At 53.6% G+C, this 23713-nt stretch overlaps 1 protein-coding gene and 1 long non-coding RNA gene across 7 annotated transcripts in view; one reads left to right on the top strand and one right to left on the bottom strand.

The window, feature by feature from the left end:
• On the bottom strand, nucleotides 1-5722 carry LOC133060768 (uncharacterized). Of its 6 annotated transcripts, none has more exons than XR_009693829.1 (4): nucleotides 5447-5722; nucleotides 3932-4120; nucleotides 3408-3514; nucleotides 1-461 (listed from the first exon to the last, which is right to left on the bottom strand). It is a non-coding gene; the product is annotated as an uncharacterized LOC133060768 (long non-coding RNA). The 6 variants fall into 6 exon arrangements; XR_009693830.1 differs by lacking the exon at nucleotides 5447-5722 and adding an exon at nucleotides 5223-5332; XR_009693828.1 differs by lacking the exon at nucleotides 5447-5722 and adding an exon at nucleotides 4868-4966.
• The window catches only part of NHSL3 (NHS like 3), a 27999-nt gene continuing 9480 nt past the window's right edge, over nucleotides 5195-23713 (top strand). Inside the window, exon 1 of the mRNA XM_061148469.1 lies at nucleotides 5195-5429. Coding sequence (XP_061004452.1) covers nucleotides 5195-5429 — 235 coding nt within the window. The remainder of the gene's footprint in view (nucleotides 5430-23713) is intronic.

The raw sequence follows: 23713 nt of genomic DNA on the forward strand, positions 1-23713 counted from the left end.
ATAAAGTGACATGTTACTTTTAATGTTTTTGTTGTTCACTCAGTCATGTCCGACCCTTTGCGACCCCATGGACTGTAGCACGCCAGGCTTCCCTGTCCTTCACCATCTCCTGGAGCTTGCTCAAACTCATGTCCATTGAGTTGGTGATGCCATCCAACCATCTTGTCCTCTGTTGTTCTCTTCTCCTCCTGCCTTCAATCTTTATTTTTGGCTGTGCTGGGTCTTCATTGCTGCTCGGTTTTTTTCTCTAGTTGTGGCGAGTGGGGGCTACTCTCTAGTCGCAATGCATGAGCTTCTCATTGCCATGACTTCTGTTGTACAGCACAGGCTTTGGGGCACATGGGCTTCAGTAGTTGTGGCTCCCAAGCTCTAGACAACAGGCTCAGTAGTTGTGGCTCACGGGCCTGGTTGCTTCGCAGCATGTGGGAATCTTCCCAGATCAGGGATTGAACCAATGTCTCCTGCACTGGCAAGCAGATTCTTTACCACTGAGCTATCAGAGAAGCCTAGGAAGTCCCTAACATTTAACAAGCCATTGTAGCAATAATAAAATCACCATAGGCAGAAAACCAAAGCAAACAAACCAAAAAGAAGCCATTAGGCTGGGCTGGTTGGATAACTTTTCTTTTTGGCCGCAGCATGCATAACTTTTTTTTCCTTCACATCATGCACAACTTTTTTCTTTTTCTCCGCAGCATGCAGAACTTACCCAACCAGGGATCGAACCTATGCCCTCTGCAGTGGAAGCACGGAATCTTAACCAGTGGATTTCCAGGGAAGTCCTGCATAACTTATTTCTGTGCAGACCTCAGAATAAAGCTTCTCCTGACACTTCTACCAAGATGTTAAAGATCTTACCATTTGCCTCTGCATGTCTGTGAAGTGCAGTATTTTCTAATTACTGACTAAAAGAAACTGCCGCAGAAATAAATTGAATGCTGGCTCTCAGCTAAAACCATAACCATCACCTGTAATTCAGCGTTTTAAATTTTTAGTCTATCAAAATGTCAGCATTGTTCCCGCTGACTTATTTTGTGGTAAGTAAAGGTTATACATTTTGATTGACAAAAATAAATTCATATGTAAAAGCACTGAATTTTATTTGTCAGGTAAAATTCTGGGGGCTTTTGTTTGAGAGGAAAAATAAAAACTGCTAAAAGAAAAAGATTGAAACCCACTTGTCTATACTGTGGACAGTTCAGAGTGACAATTTGATCATAGAATAATAATAACAGGTCAATCTGGAGGCCTGGAGCACAGAGCCGGTGCTCAGGAGATAGTGGCTGAAAGAATGTGAGGAATCAGAGTTCATTCCAGTGGAAACGGCAGTGGCTACAGTGACCTCGTCTTTCTCCTAGTCTCCCCCTCCTCTCTCTCTTCCCTTCCCTTCCTTAACCTCCCAGGAGCTGGCAGCAACTTGGAGCTGGGAGGGAGCCCACAAGACTCCATTTCCTTTCCACACACGCCACTAACACCTTGGACCTCTCAACCCAGCAGGGAAAATGGGTGGAATTAGGCTTTGGGCCTGACTCTAAGAGATGCTGGGAGGATCAAAGAACTCAACAGGGAGGTTGTTGGAAACGCTGCCATAGATGCCAGGAGCCACAGGGTAGGGGCACAGGAGTGCCTATGGTGGGGATGAGACTGCAGGGTCCCCCCACTCCTAGGTTAGGCAGGGAAGAAGTGGAGGGCATCAGACACAAGGAACCTCTATCTTCTCCCACTGAAAAGGATCAAAGGCTAGACATAGACAGTTTGCTAAAGCCGTGGACCCTTTCCCCAGAAAAGATGCATACAGGTGCATCTGAAGTTAAGCAGAACATTTCTGGAAGTTCCTAGAGGCCCAGCTGTGGCCCCAGAATAAATTCTTTCCTTTCCCAACCTTTGAAAGCAGCAGGGGTGAGGCAGGAGCACAAAGCTAGTGATCAATTAGAAACACACACACACACACCCAGGAACACAAAGCAGTTTTAAATTTCACCTCTGCCCAGAGGGAGCTGTGTGTCTTTTGGCAAGTCACTCCACCTCTCTTTAGGCTTTCTTATCCTTGGAATAGGACTGTTAATCTCTCAAAATCATCAACTTTGCGGAACTGCTCCACCCTCCAATTGGTCTAAGAATGAAGGGAAGCCATAGATGCTCTCAGCTGCGGCTGCTTGATTTACAGACCCTTCCCGGTGTTCCCTGTAAAATGAGGGTGGCTCAGCCACACCTTGGCCTGGCTGCCCAGTCTGAATAAAGTCCATGGGCCAGACCTAGCAGAGGACAAAGCTGGATCCTATGAAAGGCAGGTCTCCCAAGGGTCGGAGGATCAGGAAATGTTGGATTGGTGTGAGGGCCACCTGGGGTGGTCCTGAGTTTTCCAAAAACAGAGGGAACAGAGAATTCCCTGTCAGTACAGTGATTAGGACTCTGAACTTTTATTGTTGAGGGTCTGGGTTTGATCCCTGGTTGGGGAGCTAAGATCCTGCAAGCCATGGGGCACAGCCAGAGAACAATAACAATAACAAACAATAACAGAGGGAGAAAAGCTGGATGACCTCAAGGGCTACAGCCCTAAGCTTGGTTATGGCTCATTCCTCCCTGGGGACAGGCTGGCAGCTTCCTTCCTGGTCAGGTGACAGCCTGGCTCCAGGATGGACTTTGGGCCCTGCCGACAGGGACTGCTGGGAAGTCAGTTTCCTTAGCTGCCCAGAGGGACAGCAAAGAAATGTAGCTGAGCTGAGCAATCGTGAATCCAGAGAGCAGTGTTGCAGGCTAGCCTGTTCCAGCTAGCCCTAAGAGGCTCAGAATCAGGCCTGTCTATCAGGCCAGGGGACAAACAGGAAAGCTGGGCTGCTGGTTTGCGGATGGCTGGAGATGGGCGGTGAGAGCGTCTGGGTGTTGGAGTTAGAAGTAGTGAGGGGAATACAGCCCTGACCTCCCCCTACTCCCTTTTCTCTCCCCACCTCCAAGTCAGGGGGCCTAATCTGTGAGTTGACTCCTGGGGATTGTGGTTCAAGGGGAAGGCTTCCTGAGGAATTATATGAGCCACTGGCAGGATCAACTTCATGGGCATAGTCCACTTGGCCCTGCTCTCTGAAAGGCCCCATGCTTGATCATGCTCTGCTGTTACTTTCTCGAAATTTGTAATAAATGTTGAACAGAGGCCCTGCATTTTCATTTTGCACTGGGCTCTGAAACTGTGTAATCAGTCTGGCCACCAGGAAAAAAGGAGGTGCTGAAAGGGTGGGTGGGGGGCAAGGCTGCCCAACTATTCCCCTCCTGATCACCCCTTCCAAAAGCCAGAGCTTGTTTGCCGTCTCTCTCCTCCCTACCAGTCCATCCACATTATCCAACAGGCTGAGGCTCTGTGCATGCTCTTAAAGTATCAGCCCCTCCAGTATCACTTTTCCTCTGATACTCACCTAGTGCTGAACGGGGCAGAGAGCACCACGAGGACAAGCCCAGTGGGATCCCTCTGCTTGGCCCAGTGATGCAGACTGATCCGGAATGGGTACTCTGGGATTGTGGGCTGAAACCAAATGAGTGATGACGGTTAGATGGGAAACTGGGGCCCAGTAAGTACAATGATCTGCCCCAGGCCCACCACGTGTGTGTGTATGGGGGGGGGCGGTGTCAGCGATGGCCCAGGTTTGCCGCAGCTGAGCCCCTGGGGACACCCAGGGAGCTAAGGCAAGTTCAAAAGGTCACACTGCTCACTCTAATCCCTCTACAATATCATAGTGTTGTTGACGCTACACCAGGGCTGACTAGGCTGAGTAAGGACAAGGAGAAGGCTGTTTACCAAGGTCCGGCTGGATGATAAAGACAAATTCTAACCGGTGGGGTGATCATGATGCCCTTCTGAGTCAAAAGGGAGTCCAAGATCTCACAGCTGGTCCCTAGGGCAATTTCTAGCTCCTGGGGACCAGGCAGAGACAAGACTTACCTTGTCAATCTTACAATGGTCCTCTGCTGATGACCCCCTCCATGCTCCTGGGCAATCCCTGTCTTCTTCTGGCCTCAGTTTCTCTTCTGTACTATGGGAGTATCACTCCCTGGCCTGCCTCCCTCAGAGCCTCTTGTAGGATCAGATCATACGAAAGGGCTTCCTCAGCTACAATAAAGAGCCAGAGGCCTGGAGGAAACAAAGTAGAGTATTTTTGTGATTCTTAAAGGCATCCTTTACCAGCTTCCTCAGTCACACCTGTCACCCGCAGAGGATCTCAAAGCACATTATAAAGCTGTGAGCTCAAGTCCAAGATCAGTTCTGATCAGTGCTGAGCATCTCGGTGGAAAATCCAGACCCAGACAGGAATGCTCTGGGGACTCACAGCCTGGCCCAAGGGTAAACTGAGGCATGGCTCTTCTCATCCCACTACCCGCCACCCAAGGGTGAAGCAGGAACCCAGGAAGCATGGGTCCCAGCTCCACACTGATGGGTGCTGGGGGAAGGTGTGGTGAGGAAGGGGAAAGGAGGGAAGGGAGACTCTGGGTTGCCAGACAGGAGAAGAAGGTCTCAGGTGGGTCTGAAGTCTGTCTCTAGAGCAAAACCTCCAATACTACCCAGATCCTGGAAAGCATTCTCAGAATCCCCTCACTCCAGAAAGAGGATTCCAGAATTCCCCATCTCTTTCTGGACCGAACTCAGGACACCAAGTTCTCTTGGGATCCGACCCCAACATTTCTCTCCCCGCTTTCCCTGGGTACCCCCACCCCAGCGCCCGTACTTCTCTGTCCGAACCTTGCTCTCCTCAGCGGCCCCGCCGGGACGGAACTTCGGTACCGCCCCCTCCCACGCCCACCCCGCGACCCCGCCCTCTCGGCCCGAGCCCGCCGCCGCGGCTCGGGGGGCGCTGGGGGCCACCCTCCCTCGGGACCGGACCTCGCCCTCCGCGAGCCCCTGAGCTCCGGGACCCCGGCCGGCGGGCCGGAGGAGGCGGGAGGGGCCGCAGGCAGCGCCTGCCCAACCCCGTGGCCGCTCCCTCCCGGCCCCGTCCCTCCCGGCCGGCCTCCGCGCCCCGCCCGCCGCCCCGCGGCCCCTCCCGCGCCGCTCCCGCCCCCCGGCCGCTCCTCGCCCGCTCTGCCTCCGCCGCCCAAACTTTTCTCCGGGCGCGTCTCGGCGCGGCGGCCGCCTGCCCGCCCGCCCCCAGCCCATGGGCGCCCCGCCTCAGGGGGCCTGACCCCCGCCGCCAGGTCCGCCCGCCGCGCCATGGCGGCCCGCGCGCCCCCCGCCGCACCTGCGGCCGACGAGCCGGGGGGCCCCGGCGGCCCCCCGCGCAGGAAGAAGTCTCGCTCCGGCGCGTCCGGCCTCCGCCGCGCCTTCAGCTGGCTGCGGGGCAAGCGGCGCAAGAAGAAGGCGGCGGGGGCCGAGGGCGCCGAGCCGGCCGCCCCCCGGGCCAAGAAGGCGGACGACAAGGCCAGGAAGGCCAAGGGTAAGGGCCGAGGTAAGGCGGCCGGGCACCTGGGGAGGCGCGGGGCGGCGCCCGGGGTGCGGCTCGGGTGGCTCCACTGGGGGTCCGCGGCGTGTCGGGAGGGTGCTGACTTCCTAGGCGTTGGTGCTGGGGGAGCGAAGAGCCCGGGGCTCGGTCCGAGCACCCCGACTTTGCGCTACCCCGCTCCCAGATGTCCCAGACTCAGCCCAGCCCCGCTCTAGGGGCGGGGGGACCCCCGACTGGGGCAGGGATCCCCTGGCTTAGACAGGAAGTGCTGGCCGCCCGGCTCTTGGGACGGTGAGGCAGTCCCCCCCTCCCCCAGGCTCACCCAGGTTCTGCCCTCTGCTGCTGAGTCAGGGGGTCAGACTTGACTCTGGCCTGGAGCCAATGGGAGAGGCAAGTGGCCTTGCATGGCTGGTGGGGGTTCCTCTGGGTCTGAAAAGTCAACTGCACTCAAAAGGTGTGTTAGCTGTGGAGGTGGATCTGGGTTGCCAGCCCCACACAGGACCCAGCCCGGAACAGTGACATGCTTTATGTTATTAGCAGTGTTAGCTTTTCCTACCTGGCCCCCACCCCCCCCCCCCCCCACCCCCTTACCACTCACCTGGGCCAAACCGCAAACATCCACCTCCTGGGGTGGTAAGCTCGGGATTTGTGCCAACAGCCCCTCCCACCACTCCTTCCCCCAGCCCGGCGTTGTTCCTGTGTTGGAAGTGTGCTTGCAGAGGGGGGAAACTGAGGCCCAAGTTAATGGAGAGGCTGTACCTGGGACAACGGTGGGTACCTGAAATACTACAGCTAATTCTCTGCCTGTAGGCTCCCTCTGGCCTGGTGGTTGGGCAGCCTGAGGGTAGGAGTGGCTGACCCAGCCCATGCCTACTGGGTCACTTTTCTTTTGGCCACTTGCTTGGTTCTCCCCTCATCTTCCACTCTGTTTGTGTCTCCTGATTGAGGGGGAGGGCATGAGTCTCTGCCAGAAGATGGGGCTCCCTTGGGGCTGCAATCCTAGGAAGTCTACCTTTCCTGCTGGCAGTGCTAGTGCCAGAGGTGAGGAAATGGTGGTGTGTGCAGGCCCATCCCATTCCACCGTGTTTACCCTCCCAGTGTCCTTTAACCACCTCCTCTGGAGGAGAATGAGAAGGAACACTTCCTGGGGTCAGGAAGAGGGTGAAAAGCCTCTTGTGTGATTGCATCTGGCCTGATCTTCCTTTTGGAAATGGGCCCTGCATCCCTGCAACCCAGCCACAAATGGAGGTTGGGTGTTGGGGCTGAGGTCACTGGGCCAAGCCCTGAGGGAAGGTTTGCAAGGGGGATGTTTCCAAGGGCAGCTCCCACGATACATGAAACCTGTTCCAGGGCTGTTCCACCAGGATTCAGCCTGAAGTCATCTCATTCACAGAGTCCTGGGGCAGAACTGGACAAGATGGGTTGTGGTCCCACTGTCAGGGTTAGAGAATGAAGGCTAATGGTGTAGCCCAGGCCAGTGGACCATTCTCTCCTGGGAGACCAGCCTGGGGCGGGGTGGGGTGGTGGTGGTGAAGGGGGAGACAGGAAAACTGACTCTGTAGGTCCCTCCTCTGACAGCCTGGTTAGAGGTCACTGGGTAAGTGGTAGACCTCCCCCGGCCTTGTGTTTGGTGTTGGGTAGCACTGGGCTCTCTGGGCAGCAGGTCGGCCTGATTTGGGCCCACGTGCGTGGGCCAAACCTCCCTGCCCCTGGCTGTTGTTTCCCCAGGTCTGGGGGTGGCCCCAGGTATGTCTGGAGGGAGTCCTGTTCCCTTTTGCTCCAACCTCCTATTATTCCAATTGTTTCTTTGTCACCTGCCCGGCCAAACTTCTTTTCTGTTTATTAAGAGAAATAAATCCGATCTCTCTAATCTCCACTGGCACCGCTGGTCAGGAAGGGGAAGCCCAGAGAAGGCTTAACTCTTTCTGGGGAAAATGTTTAGAATGAAGATTTGGGGAGAGAGGGAGGAGGCACACACACAAAGTTCCTAGGAGGTCAGGGGCCTTTGCTACGGACGTCATTATTTCCCCCCTCCCAGGTGCTGAATCAAAGACCCATAGATGCAGGTCTTGGCTTCCCTAATCTGAGTCCCCTACTGTAAATGGGAAAACTGAGCTTGGTATAGATTCTGAGCCTGTATCTTTCCTGCTCCCTTCACTGCCCTGCCACATACTTAAAAAGGGAAGGGAGGAAGTCTGACATTTATTTATTATTCTGAATGTGCCAGAAGCCCCATATCCATGATCTCATTTATACCCATTTGCAGATGAAAAAAACTGAGTCTCAGGAACAGTGAGTGATTGATTTACCCACCTGAGATTTTAACTCAAGTCATCTGACTCCAGAACTGGTCCTACTTTCTTAATTTACCCAAAGACACAGACCAGGGGGTAAGGCTTAAAGATCTCCTTGTCCAACCCATTCTACAGATAGGAAGAGGCCCAGAGAAAAGTGAGGGAACTTGGTAGAGTAGGAAGAGTATCAGAGGCAGGCAAATTGATGAGAGTTCACATTCCTGGCCCAGCGGTTAGCAAGCTTGGTGACACCAGGCAGGCAACTTCTCTGTGGTCTCATCGTTTCCATTACTCTCTTTGGAATAGAGGGGACCCTTTCACTGGGGTATCCGTCCAGGTAGACCCATATCCTTGATGGGTCTGTGAGCTTTCTCTCCAAGATTCTCACAAAAGAGGATGTGAAAATTACATGAAAGTGAAGTCACCATAGAAATGTAACGGGGTCGCTGTTATTGTGTTTGTGAGTTTATTTTATTTTATTTTTTTGTTTGTGAGTTTATTCACCTGAGTTGTAAGGACCCAGTCTGGAAGGAATGGGCTCTGAGGTTGATAGGACAACTCTGGCCTGGGCCGTGGCCTGCTGCTTTCTCGGGCCATGTAATACCAGCAGGTTAGTAACCCCTCCAAGCCTCAGTTTCCTCACCTGTAAAATAGAGATGATAAATCCTGGCTTTACAGGGGTGTTTCAAAGATCAAATCAGATAACAGACATGCAAGTGCCTTGTGAACTGTGGAGCGTGGTGCGGACGGCAGGAAGTTGTTGCTGTTGTGATGCTGAGGACTTGAGTATTAGCTGAGTTTATTCTTATTTGTGTTTGGAAAACAATTCATTGCTTACACAGAAGGTGGAGTCTTACCTTTGTTCAATGGAGGACACAGGCACAGAAAACATAAAAAAACAAAACAAAACACCCCCCAAAACAAGCAGGAATCCATATTTTTCAGAAATATCACCTGGACTCTAGACAAGTATGTGGGGAGGAAGTGTTTCTGGGACAGAGGCCAGGACTGGAGCCCGGGAGATAATCGGGGGAGGCTTCCTGGAGGAGGTAAGCAGGGTGTGGAAGGAAGGCAGGGTGTTGGCTAATTTGAAGGGGAACATGAAGGCTGCTACATGCCAGACCCTGGCCAAGCATTTTCATGAATGTTTTCCCTTGTTGTCCTCAACAACCTGGGAAGAAGTTTATAGGTGAGAAAATAGGCTCAGATGGTAAAAGTAAGTTGGTCAAGGTCATTCAGCTTCATTCATTTGAAAAAGACATGTATGTGCTCAGGCGCTCAGTCATGTCCAGTCCCTGTGGACTATAGCCTGCTTGCCTTTTTGTCTATGGGATTCTCCAGGCAAGAATACTGGAGTGGGTTACCATTTCCTCCTCCAGGGTGAAAGAGACATATTCCTTACTATATAGTGTCAGGCACTGGTCAGGGTAAGGCAAATACTTGGGACAAGACAGGCATGGTTGTCACTTGCATGGAAGTGATGAACACAGCGTGGTAGTGACAGAGCCACTCAGTTGGCCTCCCGAGGCCTCACTCCCCACACGAGATAACATGAGGTTGGAAATGTTTCTGACTCTGGTGGGGAGTAACTGTAGAGCTTGGGACCACCTTTGGGGAAAGACGTATGCCAGCTCTCCTGAAGGTTTCTCTCAGGCAGGGGGCAGTGGCTAGGGGCGAGGGTACTGATAGAATTTAGGAGGTACCCTGCCAGGTTCAGCCGATTTGACCCCATGAACTTTGGCCCTCATTCATGGCAAACCGTCCTTGGCATGGGGTTACAGAGAGACTCCTGAGTGTGAGTTCTGCTTTGCCAAGTCCTGCCCCACTCTTGGCAAAGACACTCTCTTAATAAAGATGGGGTTTAATGGCCTCCACTGTTAGTGGCCCTTTCTCATTCTAGAATTCTGTGGGTTTGAAAATGGGCTGGAGGAGCAAGCCGGAAGGGAGGCTGGGGGTGGGAGCTGTGTTAAGGGAAGGAGAGCCTGCCTCTGGTCAGTAGGGTGGACATGACATCAGGACCCAGTGGCCTGGATATCATAGGAAGGTGGGTGAGGAGAATGCAGGAGAATGAGGTGAATGGTGCCAAGTCTTCCTGCTGAGGAAGGGGCCTGTGTAGCTCTAAAGCAAACTGAGGACTCACAGGCACTTTGGTTAGTGGTCACTTTGCCTCTCTGAGTTCTGCGTGATATCTCTTTGCCTGTCGATAAACACATTTCATGCAGTTCCACATTCGGTGCCATTGCATGCATTGATCCTCACCGAGGATGTGTTCCCTCTCCTTTTCCATCCAGAACTCCTATTCATCCTCAAGACTTGGTCCAGTGTCATCTTCTCTGTGATACTCCTGGGGAAATCACTGCCCTGGACTCTACAGCAGGGTGCTCAAGCGATTTGGAGTTGGACAGGATGTGCTTTTCTGGCACCTTCTTCATGGGGAGGGGCATCTCAGCATCCTTAGCCTGGGGCCTGGACTAATGTCATATGGGCTGGGATGCGTCCGTGGGGGAGTGGCTTCCCCAGAGGAGTCTGGGTCTGCCTCCTCCAGACCCCTCTGAAGGAATGAGCATTATCTGCCCTGGGTTCAGATGGGAGACGGTGTCTCACTAATTTATTTCACAAATACTTCTTAAGTTTTTAATACTAGGTACTAAGTACCTACTATGGGCCGGACTCTGTCCTGGGGATGAAAGAAAGACAAGATCCCAGTCCTCATGAACTTCTCGATTTGAGGGGGTTGGTAGACACTGAGCAAGTAATTAAGGGTCAAGAAGTGTAACCAAGGAGGGAACAGAGAGATCCCAGGGGGGAATCAAAGACAGCTTCCCCAGGTGACATGAGCTATAATAGAAGGATGAGGGGAAGCTGGGGTTGAGGCATTTGCAGAGCTGGAATCAGGCAAGGCTCCTGCAAGGGGTTGGGATCAGCTGGCTGTCCGGTTCCACGAGCACAGGCATCACCAGACATCACTATTCTGAACACCCTGAGGGCAGGATCTGGGCTGACTTGTATTTTCCCTCTGCCCTGCCCAGCACAGGGCCTGGCCCTAAAAAGTGGCTTCGGGTGATAGGTGGGTGGTATGATATGGGTCCCCAGAGCATGGGCATCTCCAGATCCTAGGTGCTCAGAGCTGATGGCCTGAGATGTCATGGGGAGCCCTTATGGCGCATACAGATGGGCATCTGAGGCCCAGAGGAGGAAGTGGCTTGCTGAAGGTCATACCGCCAGTCAGTGTTGGAGGCAGAACAGGAGCCCACACCTGCCAGGCTGACCTCAGCTTTCCCACTCCTTTGTCTTGACTTCAGATGGAAAATCCCGTTGCAGAGAGGGGCCTCTACGGGGGTGGGATGAGAGGAGCAGGAAGCGAGGCCAAGAAGGCCTCATTCATCCCCTCCCTTAGCTCTGACACCTTCAGGGGCCGTTTCAACTGCCTCTCCTCCCTCCTCACGGAGGCCCCAAATCTGTACCCCCCCTCCCCTGCCCACCCCCGTGGCACAGGGCCCAGGTTCTCCTGGAAATCCCCCTCAGGCTGGGGGGGGGCGGCCCTCCCCCCCCCCCCCCCCCCCCCCCCCCACTTTCTGCTCCTGAAGCAGGGCTGCCAGCGAGATCTGCTGCTCTGGGGCGGCTACACCCTGTGGCCAGAAAAATCTCTTAATCTGTTGTCTGCAGAGGGCAGAGGGGGAGCCTCCCTCCACCCACCTGCCCCTTGGAAATTCCCCTCTCCTCAAACTCTCAAAGCTGTCTCAGCTGCTCCTGGCCTGTCACATGCTGAAGAAAACTAATAAGAGGAGGCATTGTATATTGTTGAGGCTGCAGTGAATGTGCTGGGGTGGGGAGAGCAGGTACACCCCTCTGCCCCCATCTGAAGACCCCACCTCCAGTCCTGTGACTGACATGGGGAAGGAGGTTGGTGGAACCAGCTTCCTTGTCCACCTCCCCCCATTACTACACTCCCCAGGACTCTGGGCTCCATCCACTGTCCTGGGGGCCTTCATCAATCAAGCAGGGCCACTCAGCAGGGTGCTCTGTGTTGGCATGGAGGGGTCAGACAGAGACAGCTCAGCCTGCCAAGGGCTCAAACCCTGAATCTTCTGTCAAAATGCATGCTTCCCAGGAGGCTGCTGGTGGGGCCTCTTCTAAGTCGGGTCTCCTGCCTGCTTACAGACACCCTCTCCTCCAAGTCCCTAGCCGGGTGAGGGTCAAGAGACACTCAAGCCCTGTCTTGTGGTTCCAGGAGTTCTGGTTCATTTGTCTTCCATATCACCTACTTCTTCCCACCAGTCATACCCCAGGATCTCCTGGGCACTTGGCTCATTGGTAGTACTCGTGCCCCCCAGGCCCAGGAGCAAAGCACAGCCTTTGCAGTGGAAGGCTGTAAGACTGGGGGAGTGCCTTAGCCTTTTCCAACTGTGCCTCTTCACCTCCACCAGCACTTAAGGTGCCATCACCACCACCTCCGCCAGTTTCTGTAAAACACGTGGGACACACCTACTGTGTGCCAGACGCGATCTGAGCCTGGGGCTACTAAGAGGAGTGACAGGATCACTGTCCTTGAGAAACTTGTTTTCTGGTTGGACAGGGAGATGCCAAGGAAACTAACTGTTGCCTTGAAACAAGTGCTGGTATGGGTGTGATCAGTACTGTATCAGCAGAGGGGAGCCCTGAGAACTGGGCTGCAGAACGAGGGGGGCAAGGAAGACATGGAGAAGGACACTGGCTAGCAGGGCCCTGGGGACAGGCAGAGGTGGAAGAGGAAGGAGCATGTGTGAGGCCTGGAGGTGTGCACTGGGAAGCCACAAGCAGTTCTGTGTCCTGGGGCCCTGAGAATGAGAGGGGTGTGGTCAGAGATGAGGCTGAACTGGTGGGCAGGACTAGCTCCTGCAGGGTCTCCTGTGAAGGCCATGGCACCTTCTAAGCTCTCTGCATGCCTGTCCTCACTCCATTCATGCTAAGGGGTTTGTATTTTACTCTTGTGTTTTCTGTCTGCTCTCCCATACCACATTTCCCCTTCATGGGCTTCAGGTTCCCCACCTGTAAATTAAGGGAAATGGACCAGCAGATCTCTGAGGTCTCATCTAGCTCTGACACTGGGACCCTCTTCTCTGTGCAAAGCAGGGAGTCTGGTGCACATGGCGTGGTATACAGTGTGTGCTCAGTAAGTATCTTCTGGGTGGATGAATAAAATACCAGCCCCTAGGGACTGCACTGTTGTCAACCTCAGTCTTTCAGCAAGAGAGGGGCCTCAGGGAGGGTGTGGATCAGCTTTAATTCTCCCATCTTGCAGGGCAGGAACAGGGTGTCTTAGAGCCACTGGGCATAAGAGGCAGTGTGGTGTGGTGGAGGGGCTTGCCCAGGTGGCAGAAAGATGAGCCATAAGGGGATTAGAACTGAGGACTGTGGACTCCCAGCCCAGTGGAGCTCTCTCTATACCAGGCTGCCCCTTGTTGGAGAGATTGTAGAGTGATCATAAAGGAGAGTCACTGCTCAGTATGCAGGGCCCTGGGCAGGTCCCTGGACACAGGGGACTTGTGAGAACATGAGAAGTGGATGCCTTAGGCAACCTGGAAGGCTTTCAGAAGAGGTAAAGCTTGGCCTGGGCTTTGAGAAACAAAGACTTGTATAAGGGGAGATGAGAGAGGGGGACACATGCATAGACATGTATTGTTTCATGTATGTTTACCCATGTGCTCCATTACTTACACATACACCCCCCCACCCAATGTAGATATGGGTATGTGTGTGCATGCTAAGTCGCCTCAGTCGTGTCCACCTCTTTGTAACCCTATGGACTGTACACCAGGCTCCTCTGTCCATGGGATTCTCCAGGCAAGAATACTGCAGTGGATTGCCATGCCCTTCTCCAGAGGATCTTCCTCAGCCAGGGGTCAAACCTGCATCTCTTATGTCTCTTGAATTGGCAAGAGGGTTCTTTACCACTAGCACCATCTGGGAAGCCCAGATATGGGTGTATCAAATAGACAGTTGCACAGTCATACTGATCCACAAAAGCACATGAAATTACACAGTCTTAGAGACAAACCTTTTCACTTACATGCACAGAAGCAGACTGTTACACACTCAAATACACAAAAATCAGTGATATTCCACCAGCTTGAGAGTCAAAATTACACAGGCAAATATGCAAAAACACAAATTGAAACCAATGTAAACAGACTCAATTATATATATACAGGCATGTGGTCACACTCAGATGACTACACAGAGAGGAACCTACATGTTCAGGGTTACAGATAACACAACTACACAGCCACATTCAAGCACACAAATACAAATGTCCAAGTATATGTCCTTCAAGGTCATGGAGAGGCACAGATAAAGTGGAGGGGTAGGTAGCTTGAACCAGTGGGTATTGGTCTCAGTCTGGGTTTGAGTACTGGCTCTGTAGCTTAATGCTGTTTGACTCTGGGCTCATCAGTTAACTTCATGGAACCTCAGTTTTCCCGTCTGTAAAATGGAGATGACAAAAAGTATACCTACCTTAATAGAGTTGTTTTGTGGATGAAATGAAGTAATGCATGAAAGCAGTTATCACAGTGCCTGGCACATACTATGTGCTATATAAAAGTGTTCTGTTATTATTTTGAACAAGGTTACTACAGAAATATAGTCAGATAGATATATTTGTACAAACAAGCAGAGACGAGACACGCAGACACGTGAGACTCACGGGGTAGTGGTTGGTTGTCCCTAGCAGCAGCAAGGTTTCGGACCCCGCCTCTCTGGAGCCCGGGCCCCTAGTTCTCTTGGTTCCACTGCAATCCTCAGAGGCAGGCAGTCCCTGGCTTGGGAGGGCGAGCGACTCGAGGGCCCCACCTGGACAGGCCCGGCCGTTCCCAGAGCAACTGGGCGGGGCGGCTCAGCAGGTCTCCCAGGTCCTTGGAGAGGTGGGGCCTGACGGAGCTGCGCCAGGCCCCGCCCCTCAACCGGCCACTCCCCTCCCCGGCCATTGGCCGCAGAGCCCGGGGGCGTGGCCGAGCCGGGGCTGGGGGCGCCTGCGGTGGCCGCCCGCGCTTCTCTCTGCCTCCCTCCTGTGGCTGCGGGCCCGGCGGCCGGGCTGGTAGGGCTGCGCTAGGGTTCCCGCGCCGGCTCCCGCGCCCACCATGGGCAACTCACACCACAAGAGGAAGGCCCCCAGCGGCCCCCGGGCCCGCAGCTTCTGGCGGTTCGGGCGGTCGGCGAAGCGGCCGGCAGGTAGGGGCTGGGGGTGGGGGCGGGGCAGGCGGGGAGGAGGGTCTGCCTGCCGCAGCCGCCGCCGCCGCTGCTGCCCCCTCCCGGGGCTTGTCGGGTGTGAGTCTGGGGGGGCCGGGAATCCCCCGCACAGACCCCACCCCTCACATGCAGACAGACACATGTACGCACGAATACCCGCGGGCGGGCACACGTACATGTTCACAATCTACACGGTCACATACACAACACCCACTGAGACGTATGGACATGCAGACACAAAATCACATACACGTTCACACCCACACCATCGTGGGACCCACGGATCCTGAGACTCAGGTACACTTACCTATGTATACAGCTTATACAGCCACACAAACACCACCACACGCACAGATTCAGGCACAATCATTCATGTAGGTAGAGTTGCCCAACGTCTTAGGCACACATGTATACACAGGTTCAAAATTGCACAACCATCCAGACCCTAAAGCACTTATACACACCCAGACACACTCACGCACGCACATTTGGTCCCCAGGCTTTAGCCCCCACAGGCTGAAAGTTTGCAGGAGGGAGGGGAGACAAAGGTGAAGGGGAGAAGCAGGAAACCAGGGGCTGGAGACTCGGGCCGCCTCCATCTGGCGTGATCGGGAGTCGGACTGGTTCTCTGGGTTCCCTCCCCACCCCCATCCGCACCGCCGCTGCCTCTATCTGTCCCCCTTCCCCCCCACCCGCGGTCCCCGTGGTCGCTGCCGCATCTCCCCCTTTCAGTGCAGCCACCGAGCTGGAACGCAGTCCTTCCCGGCGTGCTGCGGGATCCCTCCGCGTGTCACATTCCATCCTCCAAGTCGGGGGGAGGGGGCAGAATTGGGAAGGCCTCCAGCTCCAGGGCTGGGAGCCGGAATTCCTGGTTTCCTCTAGCGGGTGTGGCGGTTCAGGGTATCCCCGCGTCCCAAGGGGTGTTATGGAGGAGGGGCTGTCGAGAGTGCCTAGTTCCCTCACCTGGTGAATCCAGACATGGGATAGGGGCAGGACAGTGAGCCACCCACTACCCCACAAGGTAAGGGGTCTCCAACAGAGTCTGGTGTCTGCTGGTCTTTGGGAATGAGAGACTCCCAGAGAAGATGGCTTAGGAGGGCCTCCCTGTTGTGGTGGGGAATACACTCTTATATTCCCAGGTTCCACATTCCTAGAGGTTCTGAATTGAGCCTGATGATCTCATCCCTCCAGGCAGGGGGTGACAGAAAGGACCACGCCTGGGAATTAGGGGGTCTGTGTTTTCCAAGTGTCTCTGGTTTGGGCTCAATGACCTTGAGCAAATTGCTTTCACTTTTCTGGACCTCCCTGGCTCCTAGAGGAGGCCTGTCTGTCAAATTAGGGCGGCGTAGCTTAGGTGACTTCTTGGGATCCTTGTGGTTTCTGGCTGGTTATTTCGTGGTGAAAGATACTGAAGTCTAGAGAAGGTGGGCTTATCCAAGGTCACTGCCTGCAGCGGTCTGAAGAATAATCATGGTTATTAGGAAGAAGGTTAGTTAAATTCTGGTAGGCTGTCTGAGGCTCCTCAGAAGCTGGGTTGATGAGAGACTCCTGAACCTTCCAGTCTCCCTGTCCCAGTAATCCTGAAATCTGGCTTGTGCCCACCTGTCTCTCCTCTTGGAATCTGCAGTGAGTGGGTGGGGCGGGGGCTGGGGATCTCCATCTGCCCTCAGATGGCCACTCTAATCTGATAGTTTCCTGAGAACCAGCTGTGGGTCCAGACTTGTGACCATTTGTGGTAGGGGAGAGAGAGAGTAGGAGGGCTGTGTTTACAGTCGTCTGCCCTCCACCCCTTAAGGAAGAGGCCTGGGGCTTCTAGCAGCCCTTGTGTTCTTCCAGTTCCTGCTACAACTCAAGGGTCAACCAGGCTTTGAAGGTGTTCCTAAAAACCCAGAAAGCAATGTCAGGGCAACACAAATAAGTGTGGGGGCTAGGGAATATTCTAGGCTATATATTAAAAGGCTTTTGGGTTGTGGGGAGCTGGTATTAAAGAAGTTAACTGTTGGGACTTCTCTGGCAGCCCAGTGGTTAAGACTGTGCGATTCCACTGTAGGGGCCTAGGTTCAACTCCTGGTCAGGGAACTAAGATCCCACATGCCCATGTGGAATGGCAAAAAAGGGAAAAAGAAGAAAGTTAACTGTATCATTAACTGAACTTTGATTAGATGAGAGAACCTGGCCAAGGATGCACTTCAGCTGTGGGTATGGTCACGAACAAAGGCTTTGACATTGAGTATGGAGGTTGGAAAGAAACGTAGTTGAGGCTTCTTCCTTGTGCCTGGGAGGAGAAAATGTGAATGTAAACTTCAGTCTTTTATTTTTACTTCTGCTGAGGATTCTGAGGCTTCCCTGGCCTCGGCCTCTGCTGACACAGGCCTAGGTATGGGACTGAGGCTTGAGTACTTACTCATTGGATTGGTCTGTGAAGGGATGGGGGAAAGAATGCAAGGCAAACAGAGAGGGCTGCAGTCTATAGACCACAGGGAGCCAGTGAAGGTGTTTGAGCAAGGGAGGAGCCTGTGAAAGCGGTGTGTTAGGAGGATGGCAGGTGCAGGCAGGACAGGTTGGGGGGGTGGGGTGGTGAGAGTAGAGACTCATAGAAGAGTCTGGAGGCTGTTGCAGTAATCCAGGGGAGAGGTGGTGAAGTGAAGGCTGGGGCCAGAGTGAGGGCTGTGGGAGTGGAAGAGGAGTGGCAGCTGCAGAGACACTGGGAGCAGAAGTGATCGGACCTGGGATTAATCAGATGTCGAGCTCTATGGGCCAGAGAGGGCTGTGAAGGCTCTGTGCCTGAGGCTGCTTGACTGGGGGATGGTAGCAGAGATAATGCAGAGATAGAAAAGAAAATGAAGGCGCTTAGTCATATCCAGCTCCTTGGACCCCATGGACTGTAGCCTACCAGGTTCTTCCATCCATGGGATTTTCCAGGTAAGAATACTGAAGTGGGTTGCCACTTCCTTCTCCAGGAGATCTTCCCGACCGAGGGATCAAACCCGGGCCTCCCGCATTGCGCTCAGATGCTTTATCATCTGAGCCACCAGGGAAGCCCTATGCAGAGATAAACCTTATGCTAAACCCTTTACATCAATTAATTCACATGTCCTCTAGCTGTTTTACAAGCCAGAAGCTATTGTTCTCCCCATTTTACAGATGAGAAAGCTGGAGTTCAGAGAAGTTAAGTCACTTGTCCAAGGCTACTCAGCAAGGAGGTTGCTGAATGGGGATTCACACCCAAGCCTGTCAGATTCCAAAGATTGCGCTCTTAATTATTTTAGGTATAGATGGATTTGCTCCTATGATGGAGGGGCCTGCAGGTCCTCTGATGAAGAAAGCCTGAGGCCCTGGGAGACTGGGACCCTGTGGGGAGCAAAGGTGGAGGAAACACTGTGGAGGAAGGGCAGGGGTTGAGGACTAAGCATTGAACCCTCCAAGGGCTCAGCGAGGGAGCGGGTGGGCAGTGAGATGGGAAACTGAGTTTTAAGGAAGGGTTGGCCCTGTGTTGCAAATGTCCTTGAACCATAGAGAAGGGTGAGGATGGATGGGGAGAGGCCTCCTCAGTGCTGGAAAGCCATTGGAACCCGCTAGGATTGTTTGACCTTGGTTCTTAGGAATCCAACTCAATTCTCCCAGCCGCAGGCCAGCTGGGCAGTTAGTCCTGGGAAGTTTGGGGGACTGGTGGAGGATGTGAACTGGGAGCTCAAGGAGTACCCCAGCACCCTGCCCACCTCCTGTTCCCACATGCATTATGCTGTCAGGTTTACACACACGGCCCTCTTCCTGGTAGGGTTTATTTTTCCCACTTTGCAGGTGAAGAAACTGAGGGACAGGACCAAGTCATTGGTGGAGTCAGACTCCCCCTGCCTCTGGACCTGGAGCCCCAGGGCCACAGCTGGGAGGAGTGCTCCTGTTACCTCCCCTGTCCCCTTCCTTCTACATCTCTTTCATTTGACTAGGGTGGGACGACTTGTGATCAACTGTAAGTCTAGACTTGCTTGTTGGAGCCCTGGGCTTCCAGATAAAGGGCTGGGCCAGCCCTCTCTGGTCTGAGGGATCTGAGATAAGCTGAACCCCCCTCGCTGCCCCAGGCCTTGACCCAAAGTGAGGGACCACTCCCCTCTTTCTCGGGGCAGAGTCATACATGCCAAGGACTCTTTAGAACTTGTCTCCCCAGCCCTCCCACCTCATAGAGACTGAGGCCCGAAGAAGGCAGTGCCTGGTTCAGGATCGGACTGCAGTGGAGGGGCAGTGAGAGCTCAGACCTAGGACCTCTGATTCCCAGGGTAGTGGGATATCTGGTGTGGGATCTGAACTCCCTTTCCTTCCAAACAGGGGGGTTAGAGCTACCAGATGGGGCTAAGTCACTGAGGAGCTGATAGGAAGCTGATGTTAAGTGTCCTTTATCAGACTTTATCTTAAAAATGGTTCTTAACGCCACTTGAGGTTTGAAGAGCGCTCTGCATGTGGATGGGAGAGGAGGCCTCTGGTGGCATGGGAAGAGCAGCGGCCAGTCTGAGCTGGCCTCACATCCTGACTCTGCCGTTATTAGCTGTGTGACCTTGGACAGGTCACTAACCCTAGGGGAGTGCCTTTGTATGACGAGGGGCATTTAGTGAGACCATGTGTGTCTCAGTCAGCACTCAGTCAGCACTAGCTTATTTATTGTTGTAAGTAAAAACTCAGTAGGTAAAGAATCCACCTGCATTGCAGGAGACACAGGAGACATGGGTTCGATCCTTGGGTCAGGAAGATTCCCTGGAGAAGGGCATGGCTATCCACTCCAGTATTCTTGCTTGGAGAATTCCATGGACAGAGGAGCCTGGCAGGCTGCAGTCTTTGGGGTTGCAAAGAGTTGGACATGACTGAGCGACTGTGTGCGCACATACATGCACGCGCGTGCACACACACACACACACACACACACACACACACACAAAGGCCCCACACCTGGAGAGGCAGAGGCTCCCTCTATGATAACACTTTGCCTTTACACTTGGTTGCATGGCTTTAACTTTCCCAGGCACTCTATGAGTGGGGATTAGTCCCACCTTGCAGATACCCTGAGAGGCTGATTCGTTTGTTCAAGGCCTGGAATCCAGACCTGACTCCCAGCCTTTTTCTCTCCTGGCTTCATGGTGACTGCCTCTCTGGCATCTATACAATGAGGATAATCATGCCTTGAAGGAACAAAGGAAAGGGTTTGGGAAAGTCAGAATCGCACCCTGGCCGAAAGAGATTATTATGTCATTGTCAGCAACAGATACTGACCCGGAAACTCGTTATGACATTTACTAATATTATGGTAGCTAATTCCTCCCTGTGTTACTGTCTGTTCCCCCAGGCGCCTGTGGGATGGGATCCTCCCCTCCCTGTCCCTGGCACTCCCTGCCCCCAATATTTACCTTAGAACCGGCCTGTCAGCTCTTCCCAGGCTGGGGCGGAGCTTTGCACTGAGAAAAGGAAGGGGGATTCCCATTGTGCAGAAGTGGGGTGCAGAGTTCCCCCACTTTGGGCCATGACTGAGGCTACTCCCCGCTTCCCCCTCTCCAACCCCTTAACTTCCCAAGACTTAGGGTCACTAAGGCATTTGGAGTGAGACCTGGGTTCTGGGCTCAGCCACTTCCTGGTTGGGTGACCTTGAGCAAGTCACTTTCCCGCAAGTCACTTTCCCACAGGCCTCCTTGCACTCATTCATAAGAGGGGAGCTCACACCTTCCTTTCAGGTTTCTTGTTCTTCGAGTTCTTTGAGACAGTAGAGGGGAAAGTGTGTCGAGAACTGTAAAGCGTCTCCACCTGAGAGTTACATTTACTTCCCTTTGTCTTGCCTGTAAGAGAATAAAATCTACCCGTGCTTTGGATGCTGCTCCTATAGGAAAGGAAGGCCCTGGTCCCCTCTGGGTCTTGGGTGGCCCACCAGTACAGCTGCGGAGAGGTTGAGACGCAGGGGCCTCCAAACACCCTGGATCCTGGCTCCAGAGCAAGGCCACCTGGGCAGCTGTGCCCTCCCCCTTCATTCCTCTCCCCTGAGTCAGGCTGGCCTGGCTTTGGGCGCGCCGCAGCCCCCGCCCCTTGCTTTGGAATGGGGCAGGTTGAGGCCTCACCCCATGGAGGATGTTGCCAAGACAGTGTGTACGCATGCGCACAGGTGCACGTGGCCTTGGAGGGGCGGGGGCTCCCTGCCCGATTCCTGACTTCCCAGGCGCAGGAGGGCTGCAGAGCCACGGATACATGTACTTGCCTTCGTGTACAAGCAGCCATCTGGCAGGGCCCTGCGTGAATCTGTGCAGTGGTGCTCACGTGGCTTCAGGAGGCGTGGGTGTACTTTGTGGATGTGTTCATGAGGGGCCTGCCTGTGGGGGTGGCCCCAGTGTGACATTTTGGAGGTGCGAGCTGCACACCTCTGCTGGTGGACGGCATCTGCAGGTGTGCTTCCTGGTGTGCCCTGCGTCTCGGGAGGCGTGCCCGGGATCAAGGTGTCTTCTCAGAGCTGGGAAGCCTCCTCCCCCAGGCAGGTAGGCGGAGGAGGCAGCGCGGTGAGCCTCAGCCCGGCTGCACCTCTGGACTCAGCTGGGGCAGAAGGTCCTGGAATACGGACTCCCAAGTTTGGCCTTTGCCAAAGTCCTTCCATCCTCTGGGCCTCAGTTTCTTGGCGAGGTCCAGTGCTCTCCACCCAAGACTCGGCTTGCTGAGCCTCTCCCCAGACGAGCTACAGGTGTGTCAACCTGTGGCTGAAGTGGCTCAGAGTGGCTTTGACTTGGCCAAGCTGCAGTTGGTTGGGGGCAGGGTGTTGCTGGGGGAACCAGATGTTATCAAGTATAAGAGCCTTGGATCAGACCAGGGAATTTGCAGCTGTGGCCCTGACTGAAGGCTGCAGGCCTGGGACCTTGATGCTCCCCCCGCCCCTGACTTAGAAGAGCTCAGCCCTTAGTTTCCCTGGTTGGGAAAACTGAGCATGACTTGGTCCTGCAGGGTTGAAGGCTCCAGTTTGGGGGCCAGCCGGAGCTTGGGTAGTCTCCAGGCTCTCTGAGCCTCACAGGTCAGTTACCAGGAGAGTACCTTTGAGCACCTACCTCAAAGGACTGTTGTCAGATCTGAGAGGGCAGAGACTGCCTTCCACCAGCATCTGGCATGGTGCCTGGCATGAATTAATCACCCTACAAGTGTCAGTCTACTGCTCTTTTCTGTTTGAGTGGGACTCATAAGAGGGGTGGATGGGTCTGGCCTAAGAGGGAGGGAAGAGTCAACAATGTGGCCAAGAAACCTGCCATCTGTGGGGGTGATCTCCGCTTCTTCAGAGGGGAGATCAGGTTTGTAGCTGGCACAGTGGGCAGAACATGGCTTTTGGATTCAAGTGGTCTTGAGTGCCAATGCTGCCCCATCATTTACCAGCTTTATTATAATGCTTCCCCTCTCTGGTGTCCATTATTCTCATCTGTAAAATGGAGATAAAAGTGCCTGCTTCTTGGGAATTCCCTGGTGGTCCAGTGGTTAGGATTCTGGGTTTTCACTGCTGGGGCCTGGAGTTCAGCTCCTGTTCAGGGAACGAAGATCCTGCAAGCTATGCAGTGTAGCCAAAGGGGAAAAAAAGCCTATTTCTTAAAAGTGTTGTTTAGATTTCAGTGATCTGTGGATATATACTATGTAGCCCCACAGAATTTTGTTCTCTGGAGAGTGAAGGCTCAGCTGTCTGCATGAAATGGTCCATAAGAAGTGGCACAGCAAGTGGAGAAGGACCAGCAGAAGGATCTTACGGCATGGGAGCCACTGTGAATTCTTAGATATCTAGGGACTCAGAGAGAGAGAGGTGCTGTGAGACAGGGGTGTCCTTAGGTGAGTTTGGGGGACTGCACTTTATGGTTCACAGACCTTCTCTTCCACAGTCTCAGCTACTCTTTTTTTTTTTTTACTGAACCGCCTGGCATGGCATACAAGATCTTAGTTTCCTAAGCAGGAATTGAACCTGTGCCCCTTGCAGTGGAAGCACAGAGTCTTAACCACTGGACCTCCAGGGAAGTCCCTCAGCTAGCTACTCTTTCTGGAGTTGCCAGGGGCAATCTTTTTTAACACTGTCAATACTCAGCTTAACCTTTAGTACTGACCTCTTGGGGTTTTTTGAATAAAATCCAGACTCTGCCAGCACCAACGGGGCCCTCCCTGACCTGGCTCCTGCCTTTTCTCACCTGCTTTCTCTCCCTTGCTCACTGTATTCCAGCCACACTGGCCTCCCCTCTGTTCTGGGAAACCCACCCCACCACTCCTGCCTCAAGTCTTTAGGCCTGCTGTTGCCTCTTTCTAGATTGTGTGCCCAGCACTTGGCCTGGCTGGTTCCTTCTCATTCTTTAGGTCTTGCTTCCAATGGCTTTCCTTTGATGCCCCCTCAGGTTATGCACTTCCTGTCATAGCTTCTCAGCCTTCACTATCTGAAATTATTCTGCTAGTTCATCTCATTCATGTATTCATCAAATATTTATTGAACTCATTGTATGTGCCAGACACTAGGGATATACTGGTGAACAAGGTAAAAATTCTCCATTAGCTATAACCCCTAGTACTAGTTTAATAAATATTTGCTGATTAAATAAATGTCTTACAAAGAGTAGTTATTGGCCTTGTTTCCATAAGGGGTCGTTACTTGTATGTGATGGAGCTGGATTTGAACCTGGATCTGAGTTCCCCGCAAGTGCCTTCCTGCCGCCACTCTCACTGCCCTCATCTATGAGCTGTTTCTTGGCTAATTCTGTTCTCCTTGCCTAGTGATCCAGCAGAGTCACTGAGTCA

Source organism: Dama dama, chromosome 8, assembly GCF_033118175.1.
Source record: "Dama dama isolate Ldn47 chromosome 8, ASM3311817v1, whole genome shotgun sequence".
In the NCBI taxonomy this organism is placed as follows: Eukaryota; Metazoa; Chordata; class Mammalia; order Artiodactyla; family Cervidae; genus Dama; species Dama dama.